This window comes from Poromitra crassiceps, assembly GCF_964638095.1.
Source record: "Poromitra crassiceps genome assembly, chromosome: 20".
Lineage (NCBI taxonomy): Eukaryota > Metazoa > Chordata > Actinopteri > Beryciformes > Melamphaidae > Poromitra > Poromitra crassiceps.
Genome location: NC_139637.1, coordinates 24,251,879 through 24,277,522, shown reverse-complemented (window position 1 = coordinate 24,277,522; position 25,644 = coordinate 24,251,879). Strand labels below are relative to the sequence as shown.

The following is a 25,644-nucleotide window of genomic DNA, read 5'->3' as shown; positions in this document are numbered from 1 at the left end:
TCCAGTGGCATTCCCTTTAAACACAGGTCAGATATATGTGCATGCTTTGTGTGTAGTGTGGAGGAACACTTACCGCTGAAGGACGTCAGACTTCAGTGCGCATGCAGTGTAGCTGCTTCACATCTACTGTACAATCGGTGTTTGGAAGCTCTGTAACCATGGTAACAGTTGTATATCAGTGTGCAAGTCAGGGACAGATAACAACAGTGAATGGTGGTGCATGTTATTAAATATGAAGTCGCTTCGGCATTCAATAATTCCCTAGTATGTCATTTAAATAATTTTACGCTCGATGCTACACGGTCACCTTTTCTGGTTGACTGTTCAGCATATTCCAACGTCAACATACCTAGCGACGCCGACGCAGTGGGATCTCGCGAGAATCGACGCAAAATTACGCGTCTCGCGCGCTCCAGCCTCTTCCTGTTGGATTGTAAAATGGCGCATTGTTGTCAAAACCATATCGTTCTATTTGTTTAACGTTAGTAATCGATTTAAAGTTACCGAACTTACGATGCATTTTATACGGTGACGTATGCATACTGTATCAATAGATTGATCGGGGAGGCCCATGCGTTTGTGTGCATGCTACTCCTTTGAGCTTGCTGGGTAGCTAAACATCGCCTGTGTTAGCGTTAGCTAACGTTAGCTAGTAGGTCACTGTTCATTTTTCCCGCAGCAGCGGAAGAAATCGGACGAAGATGGGATATTTAAAACTGATCGAGATTGAAAACTTCAAGTCTTATAAAGGAAGACAGATCATTGGGCCTTTTCATAAATTCACTGCTATCATCGGACCCAATGGATCTGGTATGTTATGCTAGTCAACAGTAGCTAGCGGCTAATGCCTTTTCTGCAAAACTGCTAGCTTTGGCTAACGTTAGCAGCCAGCAAACCAAGTGCATTGACGCTACTGCCTGTTGACAGCAGAGATTATCATTGTGTGGTTGATGTCTGCACGTATCTTGATTTAATGTAACGTTAACGTTACTGTCCAGCTCTAACGTTACCTACGATCCTTCACTTTACTATTGATTATTTCATTGTCGGTCTTTTGTTGTAATTTTGATTGGTAATTTGTACAAGATGATTTGTGGGTGTCTGCTAAAATGTCAGCCAAATACTTTCTTTGTCGCTGTAAACTAATAGCATGAGAATTAACCTTTATTTGCTTGAGTTGATGGTTTCTAAGCTCTCTTAACATAAGCTGGATAGGAACGTTAACTGTGACGTTACTTCAGTGTTTTGTTTTGATATAGATTTGTATAATACATTTTCAGTTCATTTATATTACTCATTTATGTGTGATGTTTAGGCAAGTCCAACCTTATGGATGCCATCAGCTTCGTGCTGGCAGAGAAGACCAGCAACCTGCGTGTGAAAACTCTCAAGGATCTGATCCATGGAGCGCCTGTGGGCAAGCCAGCTGCCAACAGAGCCTTTGTCAGCATGGTGTACCAGGAGGATGACGGAGAGGAGCGCAACTTCACAAGGGTCATCATTGGTACATACCTCCATCTACATTTATGATGGATGTAGTTCAATTGCCTCATCGGGCAATCTCAGCAACCTTATTGCTCGTCTGTGGCAAATAACAAATAAATATTAGTTTAATTTCTTGCCAAAACAAGACAGCGCATGGGTTTTGTTCATATTCATATAAGACTGTGTGGAGACTGAGACATGTTTTATTTTGGACAAATAGCCTAATAATTACCCCATTTGTCTGGAAGACAAGTGCCTGCCAAAGTTGAATTTCAAACCCTGCTGATTTTCATCTGACTCGTGTGCGCCTTTGAGTCTCTAATGTGTTTCATATGTTTTGCTTCCCTGTTTGTGCATCAGGTTCCTCCTCTGAGTACCGCATCAACAGTAAGGTGGTGCCCCTGGCTGAATACAGCGAAGAGCTGGAGAAACTGGGCATTCTGATCAAGGCTAGGAACTTCCTGGTCTTCCAGGTCAGACATTGTGCACAACCTAATACATGACTACGGTACATAATAAAACCCGGAAAAATTGCACAGAACAGAAATGTATTTGCTATTGGTAACCCCCCCAGTGTGGTTCTCTCTGCTTGTTCTCCTAGGGAGCTGTGGAGTCCATTGCCATGAAGAACCCCAAGGAGCGTACAGCTCTCTTTGAGGAGATCTCCCGCTCCGGGGACCTGGCCCAGGAGTACGACCGGAGGAAGAAGGAGATGGTGAAAGCGGAGGAGGACACCCAGTTCAACTACCATCGCAAGAAGAACATCGCTGCTGAACGCAAGGAGGCCAAGCAAGAGAAAGAGGAGGTATGTTGTCTGTCTTTACTCTGGAGCTACAGTCACCTCCATGGAGCTACATTCCATGCAACATCATGTGTCATGGTTGCATTGGAAATCAAATACTTAACGTTATTTCAATGCTTTTGCCCATGACTTCAGTTCACACTCTAAAAGAAATTAGACTTGTGGGTTAGTTCTAAAAACACACAACCACGATTTGATTTTGCCATTGGATTGTCGCCACGAAAACACACATATTTACATTCAATTTGACTTTCTCCTCTCTCTCTCCGCCTTTCTCAATCGGTCTCCCTCTCCTCCTCTGCCTCCACCAGGCCGAGCGTTACCAGCGTCTGAAGGACGAAGTGGTGAGAGCCCACGTCCAGCTGCAGCTGTTCAAGTTGTACCACAACGAGACGGAGATCGAGAAGCTGAACAAAGAGCTGGCCCACCGCAACAAGGAGATCGACAAGGACCGCAAGAAGATGGACCACGTGGAGGAGGAGCTGAAGGACAAGAAGAAGGAGCTCGGCAGGCTGATGAGGGAGCAGCAGACCGTGGAGAAGGAGATCAAGTGAGTGATGACGATGATGATGATGATGATGCAAAATGTGTTCTGTTGTCCATCTGTGGTGTGGCATTGTATACTTTATATTGAAGCAAACCAGATATAATGAAAGTCTGAGACAGACTTCAGGCGTACGTAGATCAGTCATGTGGCTCCCAAACTTTTTCTGTCAGGTTCAAAATCGCGATTCCTCCCCCCCCCCCTTTTTTTTCTTTTTTTTCCTCATTTTAACAAACAAAAACAAGAACATGGCAGCTCAGACACAACATTGATCTGGACAGTAACAGAAGATGGAAGAATAAACAAAGACAAGGGAGAAGAAAAATCAAATCAAATCAAATAGATTACATTACATTACGTCATTTGGCAGACGCTTTTATCCAAAGCGACTTACAATAACACATTTTTGTCAGCAATAGAGAGATCAACTATGCAACACAGTCTATGACAACTACAACATCTGAAGGAATAGTGGTAAAGTTAAGTTAGTAATTTTTTTCTTTTTTTTTAGAGAGAAATATAAATAGATGGACAAGGCAATAATCAGGTGGCAGTGTCACTTCTGGTAAAGGAACCCCAAAATCGTGAGATTTGTGTCCCCCTCGCTCTCTGTTGTGTGTGTGTGTGTGTGTCCCCCCCCCCCCCCCCCCCCCAGGGGGTGTGTCCCCCAGTTTGGGAACCACTGACCTGGATGCTTTGTCAATTAAAAATGGGTACTTTGCTCATCAACTGCTCCCCCCCCCCCCCCCCCTAACAGAGAGAAGGACTCCGAGTTGAACCAGAAGCGGCCGCAGTACATCAAGGCCAAGGAAAACACCTCGCACAAGATCAAGAAGCTGGAGGCGGCGCGCAAGTCCTTGCAGAACGCCCAGAAGATGTACAAGAAACGCAAAGGAGACATGGACGAGCTGGACAAGGAGATGAAGGCGGTGGAGCTGACCAAGCAGGAGTTTGAGGAGCGCATGGAGGAGGAGGCGCAGAGCCAGGGCCAGGACCTCACCCTGGAGGAGAACCAGGTATGGTGTATTAGCAAGCTCCTGGAAGTAAGTGTGTGTGTGTGTGTGTGTGTGTGTGTGTGTGTGTGTGTGTGTGTGTGTGTGTGTGTGTGTGTGTGTGTGTGTGTGTGTGTGTGTGTGTGTGTGTGTGTGTGTGTGAGTGTGAGTGAGTTCTTGACTAAAGAGATTCAACTATTAGCCATATGAATTTATTCACTGATTGAATAGTTTACTTAGTTGACAAATCTGTAAAATTGATCTTCCCACATTACTGTCCCCATGTAAACAAAAATAGATTAATGTAAACTGACCATCTGATCTGTTATCAAAGGACTAGCTTGCTAGCACATACTGGGGAAGGTTGTCCTGGTGGAAGACAGATGTGCTTAGAATGTTTCAGTGAATCATTCAATATGAATATTAATATTACGATTGCACTAAAATGGATTAAAATGTATTTGACTTAAGATGCTGTCAAGCTAATACCTTGACTATAATGAATGGTCAGTCGAAGCATATTTTGAGCATAAGCAGTGCTGCTTTATTCAAGTTGATTGACTGAGTTGTGTGTGAATTAGGGCTGTCACTTTTTCCCAAAATAAAGTTCGAACGAACTTTAATTGCCCCGAAATTCGTTCGAATATATTCAAAGTTTTTTGGTTAATTACGGTACATTTTTTTTTCTTTTTTTCAGTCCAGGCCACCGGGCATCAGCCCGACGTGTTAGCTTGGACGCTCACAGTCACAACACTGCCTCACAAACTTGGCTGTATCCAACTCGAGACAACTTTTCAGACCCTGGAGACAATCTTTCTCAGAAGAGACTAACGCGACAAATCTGGAGACTTTTTCTGACATGGGATTAACATTACCAGCAAGCAGCAGTTGGTTAATTTTGGTTCATAAAAAAAAAAAAAAAAAATCGAACAGTCAATTTACATATCGAACACGAACCCCTCCCCCACATTCGAAGTTGCATTCGAATTTCGAATGAAAAGTGACAGCCCTAGTGTGAATAACTGAAAGGTGCGTCTTCCCTCCAGGTCAAGCAGTACCACCGTCTGAAGGAGGAGGCCAGTAAGCGCGCGGCCACCCTGGCCCAGGAGCTCGAGAAGTTCAACCGGGACCAGAAGGCCGACCAGGACCGCCTCGACCTGGAGGAGAGGAAGAAAGTGGAGACAGAGGTAAGACTTGACGAGGCGAACGATGCTTGCCTGCGTTCATATAAATTGGCCGATTTGAATGTATAAGCCCAAATTCCTTGTATGTCTACATACTTGACCAACAAAAAGCTGATTCTGATTCTGAAATATTTCGTTCTTTTCTTGTACGCTTGTTGGTGTATTGTATTTTTTTAATTTGTCAAATGAATTCGGTCGATCGATCGATTCTCTCCAGGCCAAGATCAAACAGAAGATCCGTGAGATTGAGGAAAACCAAAAGCGTATTGAGAAGCTGGAGGATTACATCACCACAAGCAGGTATGAGGACCTAACTCTCCCGTTCCTCGTATGTTGGTTTGATCAGTGCTATGTTCAGAACTGGCTTATTGATCAGTGTTCTCCAGTATGTGACTGCCTCGCTCACCCTCCTCGTGTCCGTGTGCTCCTCACTCAGGCAGTCTCTAGATGAGCAGAAGCGCATGGAGGAGGAGCTGACTGAGGAGGTGGAGGGTGCCAAGAGGAGGATCGATGAGATCAACACGGAGCTCAACCAGGTAGGCAAATAACACACACACACACTGGACTATAAAGAAGGGTATTTCAATTCAAATGGTGTGTGTGTGTGTGTGTGTGTGTGTGTGTGTGTTCAGCATGTCTCTGAATCCTTACAAACTTGAAAGAGCAAGAAAACAAGAGACTATATCCACATTAGGATAAATAACACATGGGGTTATTATTGGGTTTGCTCCTGTAGGTGATGGAGCAGCTGGGAGACGCCAGGATCGACAGGCAGGAGAACAGCCGGCAGCAGCGCAAGGCCGAGATCATGGAGAGCATCAAGAGACTGTACCCTGGCTCTGTGGTAAGAGACTGTACCCTGGAGACTGTACCCTGGCTCTGTGGTAAGAGACTGTACCCTGGCTCTGTGGTAAGAGACTGTACCCTGGCTCTGTGGTAAGAGACTGTACCCTGGAGACTGTACCCTGGCTCTGTGGTAAGAGACTGTACCCTGGCTCTGTGGTAAGAGACTGTACCCTGGCTCTGTGGTAAGAGACTGTACCCTGGCTCTGTGGTAAGAGACTGTACCCTGGCTCTGTGGTAAGAGACCAGGGGCCAGTTGCACCAAGTGGTCTTAACTATGCCTGGTCGTAACTCCTACGTCGGTCTTAGTTAAGACCAGTCTTTAGAGTGGATTTACACCTGTTGCACCAATAGGGCTTACATCTGGTCTTAACGACGCTGGTCGTAGCAATGCGCGTCCATGTGAATTGCCGGGGAATGTGCCCCGATTGGGCCAAAAATGTGCCTCGCGCCGTCACCCACTACTGTATGTGCGTCACTACACCCTCCCTCCTCCCACCCCCCTCCTCCTGTGGAAGCTCCGGGGGGAAAATGGCGGCGATTAGTGCCAGGCAGTCTGAATGAAATTGAATGTAACGTTCCCAATTCTATGTATTAAATTCTAAAAAACGACCCTCAACATTTGGGAAGGCTAAGCCACACAACTAGTTTGTTATAATCTAACGTCATGCTTCGAAGGCGACTTTACGACGATGAGGACGGTAAGGACTCAATTACAGCAGGTCTCCGCTGATAGACACGGAGATCTCTGTTACAGGCAGGCACTTCCATTACGCCTCCTCCTGCCCAGGCGTAGTGAAAAGAAGGCTTAAGCCCTCTTGGTGCAACCGGCGTAGCTGTTAGGTCGTAAAGTTACGACCGACTTAGCTTAAGATCAGTCGTAAGACCAGTTGGTGCAACTGGCCCCACGGGTGCAGTGCTGTGGGAGCGGAGTTCCCACACTTTTTCTCCAAGGGTTTGTTTTTACAACAGTAAAATAGGAGAGAGTTGTTCCTCATAGGTGTGCTCCCCCAGTTCAAGGACTACCGTGTTTTTGCTCAGTGTTTTGGTTATGGTTTAGGGGACGCAAACTAGTCACCTTTAGGTGACAGTCACCTTTTTGGTCCCCAAATAGGGCACTTAAGTGAATGATTTTGAGTGGTTTTGTGTCTGCACTGAGATCTGTCACTTATTTCACTCTCAGGAACTTGATATAAACTTGATACTCCAAATATGCCACTTCTTTTTCCCCCACCCATCTCCCTCTCTCCAGTACGGTCGTCTGATCGACTTGTGCCAGCCCACTCAGAAGAAGTATCAGATCGCTGTGACCAAGGTGTTGGGGAAGAACATGGACGCCATCATCGTTGACTCTGAGAAGACGGGCAGAGACTGTATCCAGTACATCAAGGAGCAGAGAGGAGAGCCTGAGACCTTCCTTCCTCTTGACTACCTGGAGGTGTGTACAGGAAATAACATAGACAGTAGTTGGGTTTCCAATAATAAGAATACTACTACTACTACTACTACTACTACTACTAATAATAATTATTTATTATGTGTTAAAATAAAGTAAATAATGACATGGCATAAAGACTCAATTTGTCTTGTGGGTAGGGCTGCAACTAACGATTATTTTCATAATCGATTAATCTGTTGATTATTTTCTCCATTAATCGATTTGTTGTTTGGTCTATAAAATGTCAGAAAATGGTAGCAAATGACGATCAGTGTTTCCCAAATCGCAAGATGTCTTAAATGTCTTGTTTTGTCCACAACTCAAAGATAATATCAGTTTACTGTCACACCGGAGTAAAGAAACCAGAAAATATTCACATTTAAGAAGCTGGAACCAGAGAATTTACACCTTTTCTCTCAAAATTGTACTCAAAACGATTAATCGATTATCAAAATAGTTGTAGATAAATTTTCTGTCGATCGACTAATCGATTCATCGTTGCAGCTCTACTATGTTTTTCATTAAGCCTACTAGCGACAACCCAGCTTCAAAAGTTTTCTCTAAACTTGCTTGGATGGATACATCTCTCGTTGTCTTGTGATATCTGCAGGTGAAGCCCACAGACGAGAAGCTGAGGGAACTGCGTGGAGCCAAGCTGGTGATCGATGTGATCCGCTACGAGCCGCCGCACATCAAGAAAGCCCTGCAGTACGCCTGTGGAAACGCCCTGGTCTGTGAGAGCGTGGACGACGCCCGCAGGATCGCCTTCGGAGGGCCCTACAGACACAAGGTACCTTAATAACACACAAACCTGTCTGAAGTTGGGCAAATTAAGTAGAATTAATTTTGCCTATGACAATTCTGTCAAATAAAGTAACTCTCCAGAAAGCGGTATAGAGACCAATTGTTCTGATTAAGAAATTAATTTAATCTAAAATAGGCTAAGAACCGATTTCTTAAATAACTACTATACTAATAACTAACTACTATGATTATGAGCAGGGAGTCCTTACATAATCTATGCATAGCAGTAATATTATTTTAGACCTGAGGTTTCATATACTGTATATACATGTACAACATCCGCAAAATCCGTCCGTTTCTCACAAGGGAAGCGGTCCAGGCACTTGTCATCTCTTGCCTGGACTACTGCAATGTTCTTCTGGCTGGGCTACCTGCTGCAGCCATCCGACCACTTCAGCTCATTCAGAACGCTGCAGCCCGTCTGGTTTTCAACCAACCTAAATTCTCTCATCACTCCCCTCTTCCGTGACCTTCACTGGCTTCCCATCTCGGCTCGCATCAAATTCAAGACACTGGTACTGGCCTACAGGGCAGTCCACCTGACAGCCCCTTCGTATCTCCAAGTTCCAAGTTCCAAACTTCTCATTGCTCCCTCCACTCCTCCACCCGTCCAGATCGCCTCGCTCCTCCACCGCTACGTGGGCTCAAAAGTCGCTCGTCCCGATCGCGACTCTTCTCGTTCCTGGCGCCGCAATGGTGGAATGAGCTCCCCCCTTCGGTCAGAACGGCCGAGTCACTGCCAATCTTTCGGCGGAGACTAAAAACTCACCTTTTCAGGCTACACCTGGGCCCTTCTTGAACTAACATTTTTTAATAAAAAAATAAAATAATGCTACATGTTATTTATTCCTTCTCAAACTACTTCCTACATGGTGCTAGTCTATCACAATATCTTAGCTGTCATTGATTGTGTTGCATAGTTGTTTTCTGTACTGTTGACAAATTGTGATATTGTAAGTCGCTTTGGACAAAAGCATCTGCAAAATGATGGAAATGACGTAATGTATATATTGCAACTATCTTTCCCTCCACCTACTCTCTCTCTCTGTCCCTGTCTGTGTCCTCCACCTACTCTCTCTCTCTGTCCCTGCCTGTGTCCTCCACCTACTCTCTCTCTCTGTCCCTGCCTGTGTCCTCCACCTACTCTCTCTCTGTCCCTGCCTGTGTCCTCCACCTACTCTCTCTCTGTCCCTGCCTGTGTCCTCCACCTACTCTCTCTCTCTGTCCCTGTCTGTGTCCTCCACCTACTCTCTCTCTCTGTCCCTGTCTGTGTCCTCCACCTACTCTCTCTCTCTGTCCCTGTCTGTGTCCTCCACCTACTCTCTCTCTCTGTCCCTGTCTGTGTCCTCCACCTACTCTCTCTCTCTGTCCCTGCCTGTGTCCTCCACCTACTCTCTCTCTCTGTCCCTGTCTGTGTCCTCCACCTACTCTCTCTCTGTCCCTGTCTGTGTCCTCCACCTACTCTCTCTCTCTGTCCCTGCCTGTGTCCTCCACCTACTCTCTCTCTGTCCCTGCCTGTGTCCTCCACCTACTCTCTCTCTCTGTCCCTGTCTGTGCCCTCCACCTACTCTCTCTCTCTCTGTCCCTGTCTGTGTCCTCCACCTACTCTCTCTCTGTCCCTGCCTGTGTCCTCCACCTACTCTCTCTCTCTGTCCCTGTCTGTGTCCTCCACCTACTCTCTCTCTGTCCCTGCCTGTGTCCTCCACCTACTCTCTCTCTGTCCCTGTCTGTGTCCTCCACCTACTCTCTCTCTCTGTCCCTGCCTGTGTCCTCCACCTACTCTCTCTCTGTCCCTGTCTGTGTCCTCCACCTACTCTCTCTCTCTGTCCCTGCCTGTGTCCTCCACCTACTCTCTCTCTGTCCCTGTCTGTGTCCTCCACCTACTCTCTCTCTCTGTCCCTGTCTGTGTCCTCCACCTACTCTCTCTCTCTCTGTCCCTGTCTGTGTCCTCCACCTACTCTCTCTCTGTCCCTGCCTGTGTCCTCCACCTACTCTCTCTCTCTGTCCCTGTCTGTGTCCTCCACCTACTCTCTCTCTGTCCCTGCCTGTGTCCTCCACCTACTCTCTCTCTGTCCCTGCCTGTGTCCTCCACCTACTCTCTCTGTCCCTGCCTGTGTCCTCCACCTACTCTCTCTGTCTGTCCCTGTCTGTGTCCTCCACCTACTCTCTCTCTGTCCCTGTCTGTGTCCTCCACCTACTCTCTCTGTCCCTGCCTGTGTCCTCCACCTACTCTCTCTGTCCCTGTCTGTGTCCTCCACCTACTCTCTCTCTCTGTCCCTGTCTGTGTCCTCCACCTACTCTCTCTCTCTCTGTCCCTGTCTGTGTCCTCCACCTACTCTCTCTCTGTCCCTGCCTGTGTCCTCCACCTACTCTCTCTCTCTGTCCCTGTCTGTGTCCTCCACCTACTCTCTCTCTGTCCCTGCCTGTGTCCTCCACCTACTCTCTCTCTGTCCCTGCCTGTGTCCTCCACCTACTCTCTCTGTCCCTGCCTGTGTCCTCCACCTACTCTCTCTGTCTGTCCCTGTCTGTGTCCTCCACCTACTCTCTCTCTGTCCCTGTCTGTGTCCTCCACCTACTCTCTCTGTCCCTGCCTGTGTCCTCCACCTACTCTCTCTGTCCCTGCCTGTGTCCTCCACCTACTCTCTCTGTCCCTGTCTGTGTCCTCCACCTACTCTCTCTGTCCCTGCCTGTGTCCTCCACCTACTCTCTCTCTGTCCCTGTCTGTGTCCTCCACCTACTCTCTCTCTCTGTCCCTGTCTGTGTCCTCCACCTACTCTCTCTCTCTCTGTCCCTGTCTGTGTCCTCCACCTACTCTCTCTGTCCCTGCCTGTGTCCTCCACCTACTCTCTCTGTCCCTGTCTGTGTCCTCCACCTACTCTCTCTCTCTGTCCCTGTCTGTGTCCTCCACCTACTCTCTCTGTCCCTGCCTGTGTCCTCCACCTACTCTCTCTGTCCCTGTCTGTGTCCTCCACCTACTCTCTCTGTCCCTGCCTGTGTCCTCCACCTACTCTCTCTGTCCCTGCCTGTGTCCTCCACCTACTCTCTCTGTCCCTGTCTGTGTCCTCCACCTACTCTCTCTCTCTGTCCCTGCCTGTGTCCTCCACCTACTCTCTCTCTCTGTCCCTGCCTGTGTCCTCCACCTACTCTCTCTCTCTGTCCCTGTCTGTGTCCTCCACCTACTCTCTCTCTGTCCCTGTCTGTGTCCTCCACCTACTCTCTCTCTCTGTCCCTGCCTGTGTCCTCCACCTACTCTCTCTCTCTGTCCCTGCCTGTGTCCTCCACCTACTCTCTCTCTCTGTCCCTGTCTGTGTCCTCCACCTACTCTCTCTCTCTGTCCCTGCCTGTGTCCTCCACCTACACTCTCTCTGTCCCTGCCTGTGTCCTCCACCTACTCTCTCTCTCTGTCCCTGTCTGTGTCCTCCACCTACTCTCTCTCTCTGTCCCTGCCTGTGTCCTCCACCTACTCTCTCTCTCTGTCCCTGTCTGTGTCCTCCACCTACTCTCTCTCTGTCCCTGCCTGTGTCCTCCACCTACTCTCTCTCTCTGTCCCTGTCTGTGTCCTCCACCTACTCTCTCTCTCTGTCCCTGCCTGTGTCCTCCACCTACTCTCTCTCTGTCCCTGTCTGTGTCCTCCACCTACTCTCTCTCTCTGTCCCTGTCTGTGTCCTCCACCTACTCTCTCTCTCTGTCCCTGCCTGTGTCCTCCACCTACTCTCTCTCTGTCCCTGCCTGTGTCCTCCACCTACTCTCTCTCTCTGTCCCTGTCTGTGTCCTCCACCTACTCTCTCTCTCTGTCCCTGCCTGTGTCCTCCACCTACTCTCTCTCTCTGTCCCTGTCTGTGTCCTCCACCTACTCTCTCTCTGTCCCTGCCTGTGTCCTCCACCTACTCTCTCTCTCTGTCCCTGTCTGTGTCCTCCACCTACTCTCTCTCTCTGTCCCTGCCTGTGTCCTCCACCTACTCTCTCTCTGTCCCTGTCTGTGTCCTCCACCTACTCTCTCTCTCTGTCCCTGTCTGTGTCCTCCACCTACTCTCTCTCTGTCCCTGTCTGTGTCCTCCACCTACTCTCTCTCTCTGTCCCTGTCTGTGTCCTCCACCTACTCTCTCTCTCTGTCCCTGTCTGTGTCCTCCACCTACTCTCTCTCTCTGTCCCTGCCTGTGTCCTCCACCTACTCTCTCTGTCCCTGTCTGTGTCCTCCACCTACTCTCTCTGTCTGTCCCTGTCTGTGTCCTCCACCTACTCTCTCTCTCTGTCCCTGTCTGTGTCCTCCACCTACTCTCTCTCTCTGTCCCTGCCTGTGTCCTCCACCTACTCTCTCTCTGTCCCTGTCTGTGTCCTCCACCTACTCTCTCTCTCTGTCCCTGTCTGTGTCCTCCACCTACTCTCTCTCTCTGTCCCTGCCTGTGTCCTCCACCTACTCTCTCTCTGTCCCTGCCTGTGTCCTCCACCTACTCTCTCTCTCTGTCCCTGTCTGTGTCCTCCACCTACTCTCTCTCTCTGTCCCTGCCTGTGTCCTCCACCTACTCTCTCTCTCTGTCCCTGTCTGTGTCCTCCACCTACTCTCTCTCTGTCCCTGCCTGTGTCCTCCACCTACTCTCTCTCTCTGTCCCTGTCTGTGTCCTCCACCTACTCTCTCTCTCTGTCCCTGCCTGTGTCCTCCACCTACTCTCTCTCTGTCCCTGTCTGTGTCCTCCACCTACTCTCTCTCTCTGTCCCTGTCTGTGTCCTCCACCTACTCTCTCTCTGTCCCTGTCTGTGTCCTCCACCTACTCTCTCTCTCTGTCCCTGTCTGTGTCCTCCACCTACTCTCTCTCTCTGTCCCTGTCTGTGTCCTCCACCTACTCTCTCTCTCTGTCCCTGCCTGTGTCCTCCACCTACTCTCTCTGTCCCTGTCTGTGTCCTCCACCTACTCTCTCTGTCTGTCCCTGTCTGTGTCCTCCACCTACTCTCTCTCTCTGTCCCTGTCTGTGTCCTCCACCTACTCTCTCTCTCTGTCCCTGCCTGTGTCCTCCACCTACTCTCTCTCTGTCCCTGCCTGTGTCCTCCACCTACTCTCTCTCTGTCCCTGTCTGTGTCCTCCACCTACTCTCTCTGTCTGTCCCTGTCTGTGTCCTCCACCTACTCTCTCTGTCCCTGTCTGTGTCCTCCACCTACTCTCTCTGTCTGTCCCTGTCTGTGTCCTCCACCTACTCTCTCTGTCTGTCCCTGTCTGTGTCCTCCACCTACTCTCTCTCTCTGTCCCTGCCTGTGTCCTCCACCTACTCTCTCTGTCCCTGTCTGTGTCCTCCACCTACTCTCTCTGTCTGTCCCTGTCTGTGTCCTCCACCTACTCTCTCTGTCTGTCCCTGTCTGTGTCCTCCACCTACTCTCTCTCTCTGTCCCTGCCTGTGTCCTCCACCTACTCTCTCTGTCCCTGTCTGTGTCCTCCACCTACTCTCTCTGTCTGTCCCTGTCTGTGTCCTCCACCTACTCTCTCTGTCTGTCCCTGTCTGTGTCCTCCACCTACTCTCTCTGTCCCTGTCTGTGTCCTCCACCTACTCTCTCTGTCTGTCCCTGTCTGTGTCCTCCACCTACTCTCTCTCTGTCCCTGCCTGTGTCCTCCACCTACTCTCTCTCTGTCCCTGTCTGTGTCCTCCACCTACTCTCTCTGTCTGTCCCTGTCTGTGTCCTCCACCTACTCTCTCTGTCCCTGTCTGTGTCCTCCACCTACTCTCTCTGTCTGTCCCTGTCTGTGTCCTCCACCTACTCTCTCTGTCTGTCCCTGTCTGTGTCCTCCACCTACTCTCTCTCTGTCCCTGCCTGTGTCCTCCACCTACTCTCTCTGTCTGTCCCTGTCTGTGTCCAGACTGTGGCTCTGGACGGAACCCTGTTCCAGAAGTCTGGAGTGATCTCGGGCGGAGCCAGCGACCTGAAGGCCAAGGCCAGGCGCTGGGACGAGAAGGCAGTGGACAAGCTCAAGGACAAGAAGGAGAAACTCACAGAGGAGCTCAAGGTAACTCGTCTCGCTGTAGTAGACTCTCAGGTCTGTCTCTGGGATAGAGGCAGCAGGAGCCCGAGAGGTTAGAGAAGCTGCCTTCTGACCTAACTGTCAACTGTGGTGGGTGGGGAAGTGGGAGGTTCCCTCCTCCCTCAACAAGTACAGCTGACAGTCAAACAAGAGTGCCAAACAAAGGTTAATATCTCAAAAACTATACATCATATTGCTTATATTTTGACATTGTGAGTGAGAGCAGAAGTAGCTGAAGAGTTTGTATAATATTATCTATGTAGTGTTAAAGTTGTGTGAACTGGTCAATTTTTAAAATGTGTGAATTTAGTAAAAAGTGCCGACAGGATTGTCTGCTAGATTGAATTGTGACATCATGCACTCTAGGCTGCTACCCGTTTGCTCAACTGTTATTGGAGCACAGATCAAAAAGGGGTGGGATTTAGGTATGGTCAATTAATTATGTTTCCCTGGCTAATCAAATGTTTAAAAAAAATGAATCGTGTTGATTTGCCGGCAATGACCAATACATTCAAGGCAAATGCCCGGGATCCTTAGAGATCGATGGATTGTCAATGGAGGCAACTTCACTAAAACTCTTGACACTGAAATCTCTCTCTCTCTGTAGGAGCAAATGAAGGCCAAGAGGAAGGAGGCGGAGCTGCGTCAGGTGCAGTCTCAGGCCCACGGGCTGCAGATGAGGTTGAAGTACTCTCAGAGTGACCTGGAGCAGACCAAGACACGCCACCTCTCCCTCAACATGCAGGTACGGCCGGCCTACAACCACTCAGCATCTTCCATTACTTTTGGGTAACTGCTTTGGCGACCGCTGAATGAAACCATATTTGATCTGTGTCGTGCAGGAGAAGTCCAAGCTGGAGAGTGAACTGGCCAACTTTGGCCCTCGCATCAACGACATCAAGAGGATCATCACGACGCGCGAGAAGGAGGTCACCACCCTGCAGGATCGCATGAATGTGGTACGCCTGGCATGAAGTTAGGACTATGAAGAAGCTTGTCTTAGTATGAATACCAGATGTCTCTCTAATGCCAGTACGAATGGTTTTGTTTTCCAGGTGGAGGACGAGGTGTTTGTGGAGTTCTGCAAGGAGATCGGAGTGAGGAACATCAGAGAGTTTGAGGAGGAGAAGGTGAAGAGGCAGAACGAGATTGCAAAGAAACGGTGAGTCGAGTTCGCGATTCAGAATGACCCAGTCCACCTATGTGGACCGATTCTCGCCACATTGCGTCTTACTCGTCCGAGGGTTTGATTTGTGGTCTAACATGATATGCACCGTTTTGTCTATTATCAGTCTGGAGTTTGAGACCCAGAAGACCCGCCTTGGTATCCAGGTAGACTATGAGAAGAACCAGCTGAAGGAGGACCAGGAGAAGGTCATGATGTGGGAACAGACTGTGAAAAAGGACGAGGCTGAGATAGAGCGACTTAAGAAGGTAAAGACACGGTGGAGGACGAGAACTCGCCTTGTCATTGATGCATCAGTGCTGACCTTAGTTTTGACATTGAGTTACATCTCATTTGTTTGACTCCCCGTCTGTCTCGTTCGTGGTTCCTGTAGGAGGAGCACAGGCACATGAAGATCATCGATGAGACCATGGCCCAGCTGCAGGACCTGAAGAACACGCACCTCACCAAGAAATCTGAGGTCAACGATAAGAACCACGAGATGGAGGAGATCCGCAAAAAACTGGGTGGCGCCAACAAGTCAGTGGCTATACAGACACACACTTGACATAATATTTCTCATGTCATATAATATAATATAATGTTCAAACCGTTTCAGTCGTTTGTCTTGGTTTTGTTGACGCGTTTCTTCTGTGTGTTCCAGGGAGCTGACCCAGCTGCAGAAGGAGGTCACGGCCATTGAGACCAAACTGGAGCAGAAGAAAAGTGACCGTCACAACCTGCTGCAGGCCTGTAAGATGCAGGACATCCGGTTGCCGCTTCGCTCCGGAACAATGGATGATATCGCCCAGGGAGAGGTGTGTACACACACACACGTACACACGCACACGCGCACGCGCACGCGCTCGCACTCGCACACTCACACTCACACTCACACTCACACTCACACTCACACTCACACTCACACTCACACTCACACACACACACACACACACACACACACACACACACACACACACACACACACCAAGGTTATAATAGTTTTGTATTTTTTCATTTGTTTTTATTTTTATTAGTTTTGACTTTTTGTTTTGACTTTTAGTTTAGTTTTCATTCGTTTTTAAGGTGGGTTCGATAGTTTAGTTTAGTTTATATTTTTTGAAAATGCTTAGTTTTAGTTTAGTTTCAGTGTTAGTTTTAGTCTTTTTTGCCCCTTTCCTCTTTTTTTTGTAATATGGGGTGTTTGTCAGGGGTGAGATTCAAAACTAAGGGTTATAAAAGATGATAGATCTAGGAAAATTGATTTCATCTCCACTCAAAATACTATGCTTATTATGTATGAAATACTGTAAACTGACAAAGGCTGAGTTTCCCAACAAAGAAGCTTCTTAAGAGTTAAGAAGCTTCTTAAGGAGTTAAGAAGCTTCTTAAGGAGTTAAGAAGGCTCCAAAGAAGTGTTTCCCAAACGCCTTCTTAACAGTCGAGAAAAATAAAAAAAATAGAAGGCTCTTAAGAAGCATCTTAACTGGAGCGGCTCACTTGATGGCACTCTGAGCCCAGCAGTGGGCCACGACTCAGTGGTTGAGAAACACTGTTAACACCTAATCATGGTCATGTTAAACTTTATTAAACATTATTTATTTCAGACATGGACTGCAGTTCAAATTGCTTTATATACACAGCATACAACAAAACAGAGAAACACTACAGAATTTAAGCGACCTTGGGTTCTGTGAAAGGTGCTATATAAATCCACAACATTATAAAAGTAATCCATTCTGATTAGAGGAATATAGCCTACGGTAAAACATTTAAAACACAAGTAACCATACATACAGGGGAGATTTTCAAGTGTTCCCTAATTTTAAACACTAAAGGGTACATGAAAGAAAGGAAAAAGGGAAAAACACAAGAGGAACAGTGGACACAAGTATCTCCTTTTGCCTGACGCGGCTGGATCTGCCAGTGTTTTGTCATTAAGAAGGTGTTAAGAAGGCTCCAGACCCTTCTTACAAAACCTTCTTAACGAAAGATCATCTTAGCGCTAAGAAGCTTTTGGGAAACGCAGCCTTCTTAACGGAGGATAATTGGAAGATAATTTTAGGCTAAGAAGCAATCGGGAAACGCGTTGGCTTCGTTGGCTTCTTACGGGAGCCTTAAGAAGGGTCAAAGAAGCTTCTTAGCGCTAAGAAGCTTTTGGGAAACGCATGCCTTCGTAAAGAAGCAATTGGGAAACGCGTTTGCTTCTTAAGGGGGCCTTAAGAAGGGTTGAATTAGCTTCTTAGCGCAAAGAAGCTTTTGGGAAACCCAGCCAAAGACTATAACTAAGGACATTTTCTCTTAAATTTTATTTTATTTTAGTTAGTTTTGTAAACACACAATACCGTTACATTTAGTTATCGTTTTTTTGTAAAGCTTAGTTTTTGTTTTTATTTCAGTTTCTTTCATGTTTTTTCAATTCTAGTTTTCGTTTTTTCGTTAGTTTTCGTTAACTATAATAACCTTGACACACGCACGCACACACACACACACACACACACACACACACACACTCACACTCCGTTATTCCATACTCACTGACAGGATTGAAGGAAATGACCTGCTTTGGTTTTGTTCTTCCAGGGAAGCTCTCAGGCAGAAGAGTCCACCAGCAGCCAGAGGACCTCCTCCAGCACGCCGAGCGGCACGGTCCTGGCTAAAGAGGCCCTCATAGAGATCGACTACAGCAACCTGAATGAGGACCTCAAGGTAGCCAGGAGGACACACATCAGCACCACTACCTAAGCCCCCCCATACGCTCAAGCAACGCTCAACCTACGCTGAACACACAAGTTCCATTTAGGCGTCCTTGTTAACAGGCGAGGCCGTTCAACACCACCCGCACGCGTGTCACGCCGAAGCCACGTTCACGCCTTGCTCAAGCCATCGTTCGGGATTCAGTCCTACTTTCCAAGCGTGACGCGTGAAGCTTGAAGCTGCCAGACCATGAAGTCAATGGGAGTTGTGGGGTTCAAGGTGCGCTGAGAGGAAAAGAGAAGGCTTCTTGTGTGAACGGTTAGACGTCAGTTCGGCTTGTGCCTGCCTCAAGCTTCAGCTCTGCTACGTTCGGCGTCCTGTGTGACGGGCTAACACACACACACACACACACACACACACACACACACACACACACACACACCACCTTGATATCTCTTCCTCTGCTATCCACAATCCAGATTTATTGAAAAACCAGTGCTTCTGTACTGGCTCACAGCACATTTGTGCCAGGATACAGTAATGATAGGCTACTTGGCTTGATTGTTAACATGAAAACATTAAACATAGCTCATCGCATATTATATACATACATAGAAGGACTACCGTACTTGTACAACAATGTAATTAGTATGAAATGCCAGAATGGCCAAAATTATAGTTTACGTTACACTTTTACTTATCTCACTACTATATAATAAGTCGGATTCCGCGTCACACGATTGCTTGCCAGTTGAGCAGGCGTACGTACAGGCGTACGTACAGGCGAACGCGCGAAGCAGCACGCTAGAAATGAGCTTGCGATATTTCCAGTTTTTATTAAATAGATTCTGCTCGTTATAGATCAAAGTTATTGCCGTAGCTCTTTATAGCTGTGTCGGCTTGTGTCATTAGAAAAGGTTCCACTCTTCAGTCACCTCTTCTTCCTCTCCCGACAGGACGCGCTGGCGGACGACGAGATCAAGGGAGAGATGAACACGCTGCAGCAGCGTCTGAACGAGCAGCAGAGCATCCTGCAGAGGATCAGCGCGCCCAACATGAAGGCCATGGAGAAACTAGAGAGCGTCAGGGACAAGTTCCAGGAGACCAGCGATGGTGAGATGATGGAGAGGAGAGGTGGGGGTGGGGGGTTGGATGAGAGAGAGAGAGAGATGTAGGGGAAAGTAAAGCAGGTTGGACTTGCTCCAAAATACATATTTCCTTATTACAATGTATTAGAGTGCAAGTACAGACTGTGTGACCTCATAGTTCTCTGTGTGATCTCATGGTTCTCTGTGTGACCTCATGGTTCTCTGTTTGTGTGTGTCAGAGTTTGAAGCGGCCCGTAAGAGAGCTAAGAAGGCCAAACAGGCCTTCGAGCAGATCAAGAAGGAGAGGTATGACCGTTTCAACGCCTGCTTCGAGTCTGTGGCGACCAACATCGATGAGATCTACAAGGCCCTTTCACGCAACAGCAGTGCTCAGGTAAGCCCTCCAAATAATAGTGGTATGACCACCATCATACCAATAGAGTGCGCAGTGGTAGCGCTGCGCTGTCGCCTCACAGCAAAAAGGTTCCTGTGTTCGATTCCCGCCTGGGACGCTGTGGGCGTGTTCCCATCTCCTCAGTGCCTACTGCCCAGGTGGGCTCGTCAAAAGGGCCTTTCTGTGTGGAGTTTGCATGTTCTCCCCATGTTCCCCTGGGGTTTCCACCAGATAGGAACCCCCTGCTAAAAAAAAAAAAAAAACATGAAAAAAAAGAGAGAAGAGAATAATTATTAATTAAGTTAAGTAATGTATTTGTACATTGAACCGTGTACATTTAATCTGACGTTATAAATACCACTTCACATCATCTTAGGTGTTATAATGTCTTTGAAGGGATATAATTCACAGCGTGTCTGTTGTCCTCCTGTAGGCTTTCCTGGGCCCAGAGAACCCTGAAGAGCCCTACCTGGACGGCATCAACTATAACTGTGTGGCTCCGGGGAAACGCTTCAGGCCCATGGACAACCTGTCTGGAGGAGAGAAGACCGTAGCTGCGCTGGCTCTGCTCTTCGCCATTCACAGGTAACGGAGATCTTCCATTCAAGTAACTCTTTATTTGAATAGAGAGCCAAAGTGGAACGTCACTTCCTGCTTCAGCACTGTACCAGAGATTTGCATCCGCCATTTATTTTCCCATAGACATTTTATAAAATGCTTATAAAAAGAGTTTTACTTCGTCAAACCAAACGGTTCAGCTAACGCTATAATCGGGAGAGACCATAGAACATTTCACTCGGACCAACAAAAAAAAAAAAAAATCTTCTTCTTTACGTTTTGGTCCGAGTGAAATGTTATGCGATCTCTCCCGTTTCTAAATATATCTGGACCATTTGGTTTGAACAATTACAAAACTTTTTATAAGCATTTTACGAAAGGTCTATGGGAAAATAAATGGCGGATGAAAATCTCTGCTGCAGCGCTGAAGCAGGAAGTGACGTTCCACTTTGGCTCTCTATTGCTAGAAAGTGGATCAGGATGTTGACACTGTGTTGGATGGCGTATTGTAACGAAACCCCTCCCCCCCGCTTGTCTGCAGCTATAAACCCGCCCCCTTCTTTGTCCTGGATGAGATTGATGCAGCTCTGGACAACACTAACATTGGAAAGGTGTGTTCAGAAAGGACAACGTGTTTCTTTAGTGACTTGAACACAGTCGCTTTCCGTCCGAGTTAAAAACACCACTCATCGTTTCCCTCTGTGTTCCTTACTTAGGTGGCTAATTACATCAAAGACCAGTCGGTGCAGAACTTCCAGGCCATCGTGATCTCGCTGAAGGAGGAGTTCTACACCAAGGCAGACTCGCTGATCGGCGTTTACCCAGAGGTCTGTTTCTCCATATTGTTCATAACAGACCAAGTCTCATGCAGCCATGAGAATAGCTTGCGAACGTTTTAGAACTAGAGTCTTAATCTTTTTGAGCCTGAGAGCCATATTGACTCGTTTCAAGGGTTATTAAAGCAGCTACGAGCAAGATTTTCGATTGTTATTAACACATTAAGTGCCATAGACGACCTAACTCGTCTTACATAATCCAGCGCTTAAGTGCCAAGGACGGACTAACTCGTCTTACATAAAGATTTTTTTTTTTTGACAGTGGGACATCAATCAACCCCTTTTACATCTTCGAGATAACTATTTGGAGCAAGAGCATGTGTGTAATCTATTTTACCGACCACTAAGTGGCGACAGAGACCGAGAGAAGTCACAGCCACGGGACCCAAAAGCCACAAAAGCAGCCGCCTCCCGCGGAAATGGCTTGGCGATTTTACAGTCATTAGCCCGGACACACACACACAGAACGGACAGAGATCCCTTCCCCCCAGAGCCGCGCAGCAACGCGCGAACACACACACACACACACACACACACACACACACACACACACACACACACACACACACACACACACACACACACACACACCGCGGAAGCAAGCCATTCAAGGAAATGGCGACGCGATTTTACAGTAATCCATTTCAGACTCGTCTTGCCCGACAGGCAGACAGGCAGGCAGGCAGCACAACGCGCTTCTGACACGCTCCTCCTTCCTCCTGGCTCTAGAGCCAGGAGGAAGGAGGAGAAGACACACGGAGGGAGGAGTTTGAATGAGAGGGGTGTTTCCTGTTGTTATGGAGGAAATTACTGTTCAAAACTATTGTTTAGAATGTCTGACGGTCTTACTGATGCCAAAAATGAATGGTTAAAGTGACTGTTTCACAAAAAGCCATTTATCTCTGAATAAATTTCCAGACGCTGAAACCATGCTGTACTCAACGGCTAATATCTACATAACTACTAACTCTGCAAACTAACTCTTTTAGACAGAGAAAGCACACATTCTATTAGTTATTTTTAGATGATTGATGTTCATGAATTCTTAACAGAAAAGAATCCTCGGCTGTTCTAAAATGAGCCAGAATCGTCAAAAACACCCCTGGCACAACTTACCTACAGGAATGAAAACATGGCTGGCATTCAATGTGTTAAACAGTCTAAATTTAATATCAATGCATCACATCTTACCTCTAATAGTAGACGAGACCAACGCAGAGTAGTCTCGCTTGAACCCCGAGTGAATCGGCCAGTGTTAGTCTCTCTGTGGCCAGGGCAGATCAGGAAGTGAAATGAAACGGTTTGCAGCAGCCACTTCGGCCATAACCACAAAATAACTTCCAAAAAACCTGTTAGAATATAACGAGAGATGTTCGCGAGAGTATGCATGGCGTTCTCCTTGTTTATGGTATGTTGCTAGGCAGCGCGAACGGGGGAATGCAGGCAGCTGCGTTTCACTTCCGGGTTTCACTTCCGCGTTTATCCGGTCCGGCGGTAAGGAGAGAGAGAGAGAGAGCCCCCTGTTGACGCGAGTTTAGACAGACACAGACTTGAGAGAAATCTCCGATTCACATGGCTTTGGTCTCAGCTACTATTATAGGTAAGATGTGATGCATCAATATTGTAATTATACTGTTTAATAACAATCGAAAATCTTGCTCGTAGCTGCTTTAAAACATACTGGGGGACCCAACACAGACGGGCTTTGTAAAGCGTTTTGCATCCTGACTTATAGTTACACTACTGCTGCATTACTGGATGTAATTTGTAAGTTCTAACTGGTTTTAATTTTCTTTCCATTCACAGCAAGGAGATTGTGTTATCAGCAAAGTCCTGACATTTGACCTCTCTCAGTATCCTGACGCCAACCCAAATCCTAATGAATAGGGGACACACACTCCCAAGTTACTGGACTGTCAGTTTCTCTATTCTCTCTGGATTGGTAATGTATTCTGTAGTCACTGATTGTGTATCCATTTTGGTTCTAGATGTTATTTGCTCTTTTTTTTTCTTTTTCTTTTTTTTATGTATTTTTTTAATATGTTAGAGTAGTGAATTAGTGAGTCAACAACATCCAGTTGTTCATTATAGCAGTGATTCTCAACCTTTTTCATATCAAGGAGGACCCAAATCTAGCACATATTGGAGCCACAGACCCCCATTTGATGAAATCTGAGAATATTTTTTGTTCCATCTAAGATGATTTAAATCTAGAATTCCATCACGATCTGTATTGTACGTAGAGAGAAACTATCATCTAGCGACCCCTGGTGTTGAGAACCACTGCTTTATAGCTACAACCCGAAATATATGTGCATTTATATACAAGCCAGCAGCCCCGTTCTCAATTTGACTGTAAACTCAAAACACACAGAGGGCTTTTTAGAATCAGGTGAACATGATTGTGAATCGAACCTTTTTCAAAGACTGTCGACTTCGTTATCAGGTTTCGATCACGTGGTCAAAACCTGCTGATGTTATTACATGGAACGCTTTTTTGTTTTGTTTTCAGAACTTTTATACTAATCGTGCCCCCCCCCCCCCCCCCTTTCAATCGAGTGCATTGAAGCCCCCCCTGCCTGTCCTGTTGTGTGTGCTAAATCAGTGGTTCTCAACCTGACCCCCCCCCCTCAGGGGGTCGTGAGATTATTCGGTGGGGGTCACAGGATGATTGTGAAAAGATGAATTGTGAAATTCTTTTTTTCCCATGATGATTAAATCTCCCATACCAATGGTTTAATGTATTATAAAGCTATATAAGCTATAAAACCGATTTCAGCGAGTGAGTGAAATCAGTGTGCACACTGTCGTTGGGTAGCGGCGGGTGGGGGGAGGGGGTCGCGAACCCCCCAACCTAAAGTTTTTTGGGGAGTCACAAAGGTTGAGAACCGCTGTGCTAAAGGATGTTACCGTACTCGCATTTTCACACGCGCTCCTTTTTATTTTTGTAAAAGCTTTATCAGGAAGAATTCATTACCAGTAAAGGTGGAGACATTCCCCTTTCTGAAGGCTTTTCATTAAACAACCAAGTCGGCTGCAGCTGACGGCGCTGTAAACACGGAGCTTAAGTTAAGAGCTGCCAATAGAAACATGACTTGAAAAGAAATGTATTGAGGTAACGACGCTATGAGTTAACACACCCTTTATATTCAGTGATATTCTGTATATCGGCCCCTTAGGCGGAGTGGAAAACGTCATTCTCAATATTATGGGTCAAAAAATATTGTGTCACATCTATTCTGTTGTACCGATTGCTTTCTTTGCTTCAATAAATAAATTTGAACTATTTTGGCTCATTCGATTTCGACACTTTCCAAGTTCAATTTTGTTTATTTTCATGTTCATTATATTATAGAGGCCTTTATCACAAGCATGTCTCGAGAGGACTTTACAGAGAGAATAGAATTTAAAATATGCATTTAACACATTCACTATGTTCTGTAATTTTTGCTGCTCTTTTTGTTGGCTGGTTTATGGATTTATTTTTTATTCGGGTCTACAATTTAACACGCATTTTGCTGCAGTCGTTTCCATTCCATAACGGGGAGTGTATGCTGTGCTATGCAGGGCTATTTATAGAGGCTTGACTTCTCAGTTTTCACACAGTAACTTGTGTAGGGGGAAGCCTCTGGATTATATCTTGTCCCAAGGATTTCTCTGGACTAACCTCCCATTTCAAGGGGTTTTGATGCTTAGTCCTTATAATTCACGGACTGGTGGAGCTCACTCACCTGTTGTGCCAAGTCAGGCCTGATCCCAATCCATATCACAGCCTGCACTGTGGCAACAGATATCTGTCTTTCATTTGCTTTCAGAAAAGAAACCAACTAACACAGCAATGTATTTCTTGGGTGATTTATTTCTTTTGACCAATGGTGAAAACACCAATTTGACATAAAACATAATGGCACAGATTTGTGAGTATGATGACGAGTAGATGTATGATGGTAGGTTGAGCTATAAAGTGCACTCATAAACTAAATCTTGAGTATTCAAAATGTACGGAACATATGAGAGAAAAACACAGGCTAAGAAGATGTGAAAGTAAAAAATAAAGTAACCGATCTTCTTTAAGGCCCGTTTTTAAGGCAAAAAAACATAAAACAACAGAAGTGCAAAGATTGCATCAAATTAAGTCCATGCAGTTCTGAGTCCAATCAATTAAGCCCCCGGTGAAACGTAGGCTTTCAAGCCAAATCCACCATACTCCAGGTATGCTGAGGACTTGTACATTCTTTGCACGGATCAAATGAAATGTTTTTTCTAACCTAAAAATGACTTAAAAAATAATAATCATTATGCACTACTTAACCTACAGTATGACATATTGGTTAAACAAATATGATAAGACAACTAAATCACTGCTAATAGGACAGTTTATAAATTAAATGTATGTTATGTCCCACATAAAAAAGAAAAGATCCCCTTGAAAATGTGCTGATACCAACTGCTCGAACAGTGGTGAGCAGGGGAAAATGTACATAAAATTAACATAAACCTCAATAAGAAGAGACGGTAAAAATTAGCAAGTCCAGGACGTTGCCATAACAACAGAATTTGTTCTGTGATATTTACACCAGAGCCCTTTTTCAAGTGTGTGAACTGAAGAGCTCAGTTGCACTTTTCCGGGCCTGGATGCAGACGACAGGTTCTCCAAAAGTCCCGTCCCAATCTGCTCACGGAACCGCAACACAAGAACCATCATGACTGCCGACTCCCTGTATTCACCAAGTCATTTTACACATCGAACTATCCCACCTCCCTCAGCGAGACACTCGGCTCACTCACATCATGGACAAAGAACTTA

The 25,644-nt window shown here is 46.6% G+C and overlaps 1 protein-coding gene across 1 annotated transcript; it reads left to right on the top strand.

Moving 5' to 3' along the window:
- The first annotated feature begins 438 nt into the window (after nucleotides 1-438).
- On the top strand, nucleotides 439-24,117 carry LOC310795134 (structural maintenance of chromosomes protein 1A). Its single transcript, XM_083657176.1, has 26 exons — nucleotides 439-810; nucleotides 1,316-1,504; nucleotides 1,846-1,958; nucleotides 2,087-2,290; nucleotides 2,599-2,837; nucleotides 3,589-3,847; nucleotides 4,870-5,010; nucleotides 5,225-5,307; nucleotides 5,444-5,543; nucleotides 5,744-5,851; nucleotides 7,103-7,288; nucleotides 7,899-8,078; nucleotides 13,938-14,084; nucleotides 14,707-14,844; nucleotides 14,942-15,058; nucleotides 15,155-15,261; nucleotides 15,392-15,533; nucleotides 15,659-15,804; nucleotides 15,929-16,082; nucleotides 17,848-17,973; nucleotides 18,918-19,074; nucleotides 19,289-19,443; nucleotides 19,877-20,028; nucleotides 20,543-20,612; nucleotides 20,718-20,828; nucleotides 22,644-24,117. The coding sequence occupies exons 1-26, from the start codon at nucleotides 702-704 to the stop codon at nucleotides 22,722-22,724; spliced, it is 3,714 nt and encodes a 1,237-aa protein (XP_083513302.1). The 5' UTR covers nucleotides 439-701; the 3' UTR covers nucleotides 22,725-24,117.
- Nucleotides 24,118-25,644: the final 1,527 nt, after the last annotated feature.

Coding starts and splice junctions, on each gene's coding strand:
- LOC310795134 (XM_083657176.1), top strand. CDS start 702: ATGGGATATTTAAAACTGATCGAGATTGAAAACTTCAAGTCTTATAAA. Junction 3,848..4,869: donor TCACCCTGGAGGAGAACCAG/GTATGGTGTATT, acceptor TCTTCCCTCCAG/GTCAAGCAGTACCACCGTCT. Junction 7,289..7,898: donor TTCCTCTTGACTACCTGGAG/GTGTGTACAGGA, acceptor TGATATCTGCAG/GTGAAGCCCACAGACGAGAA.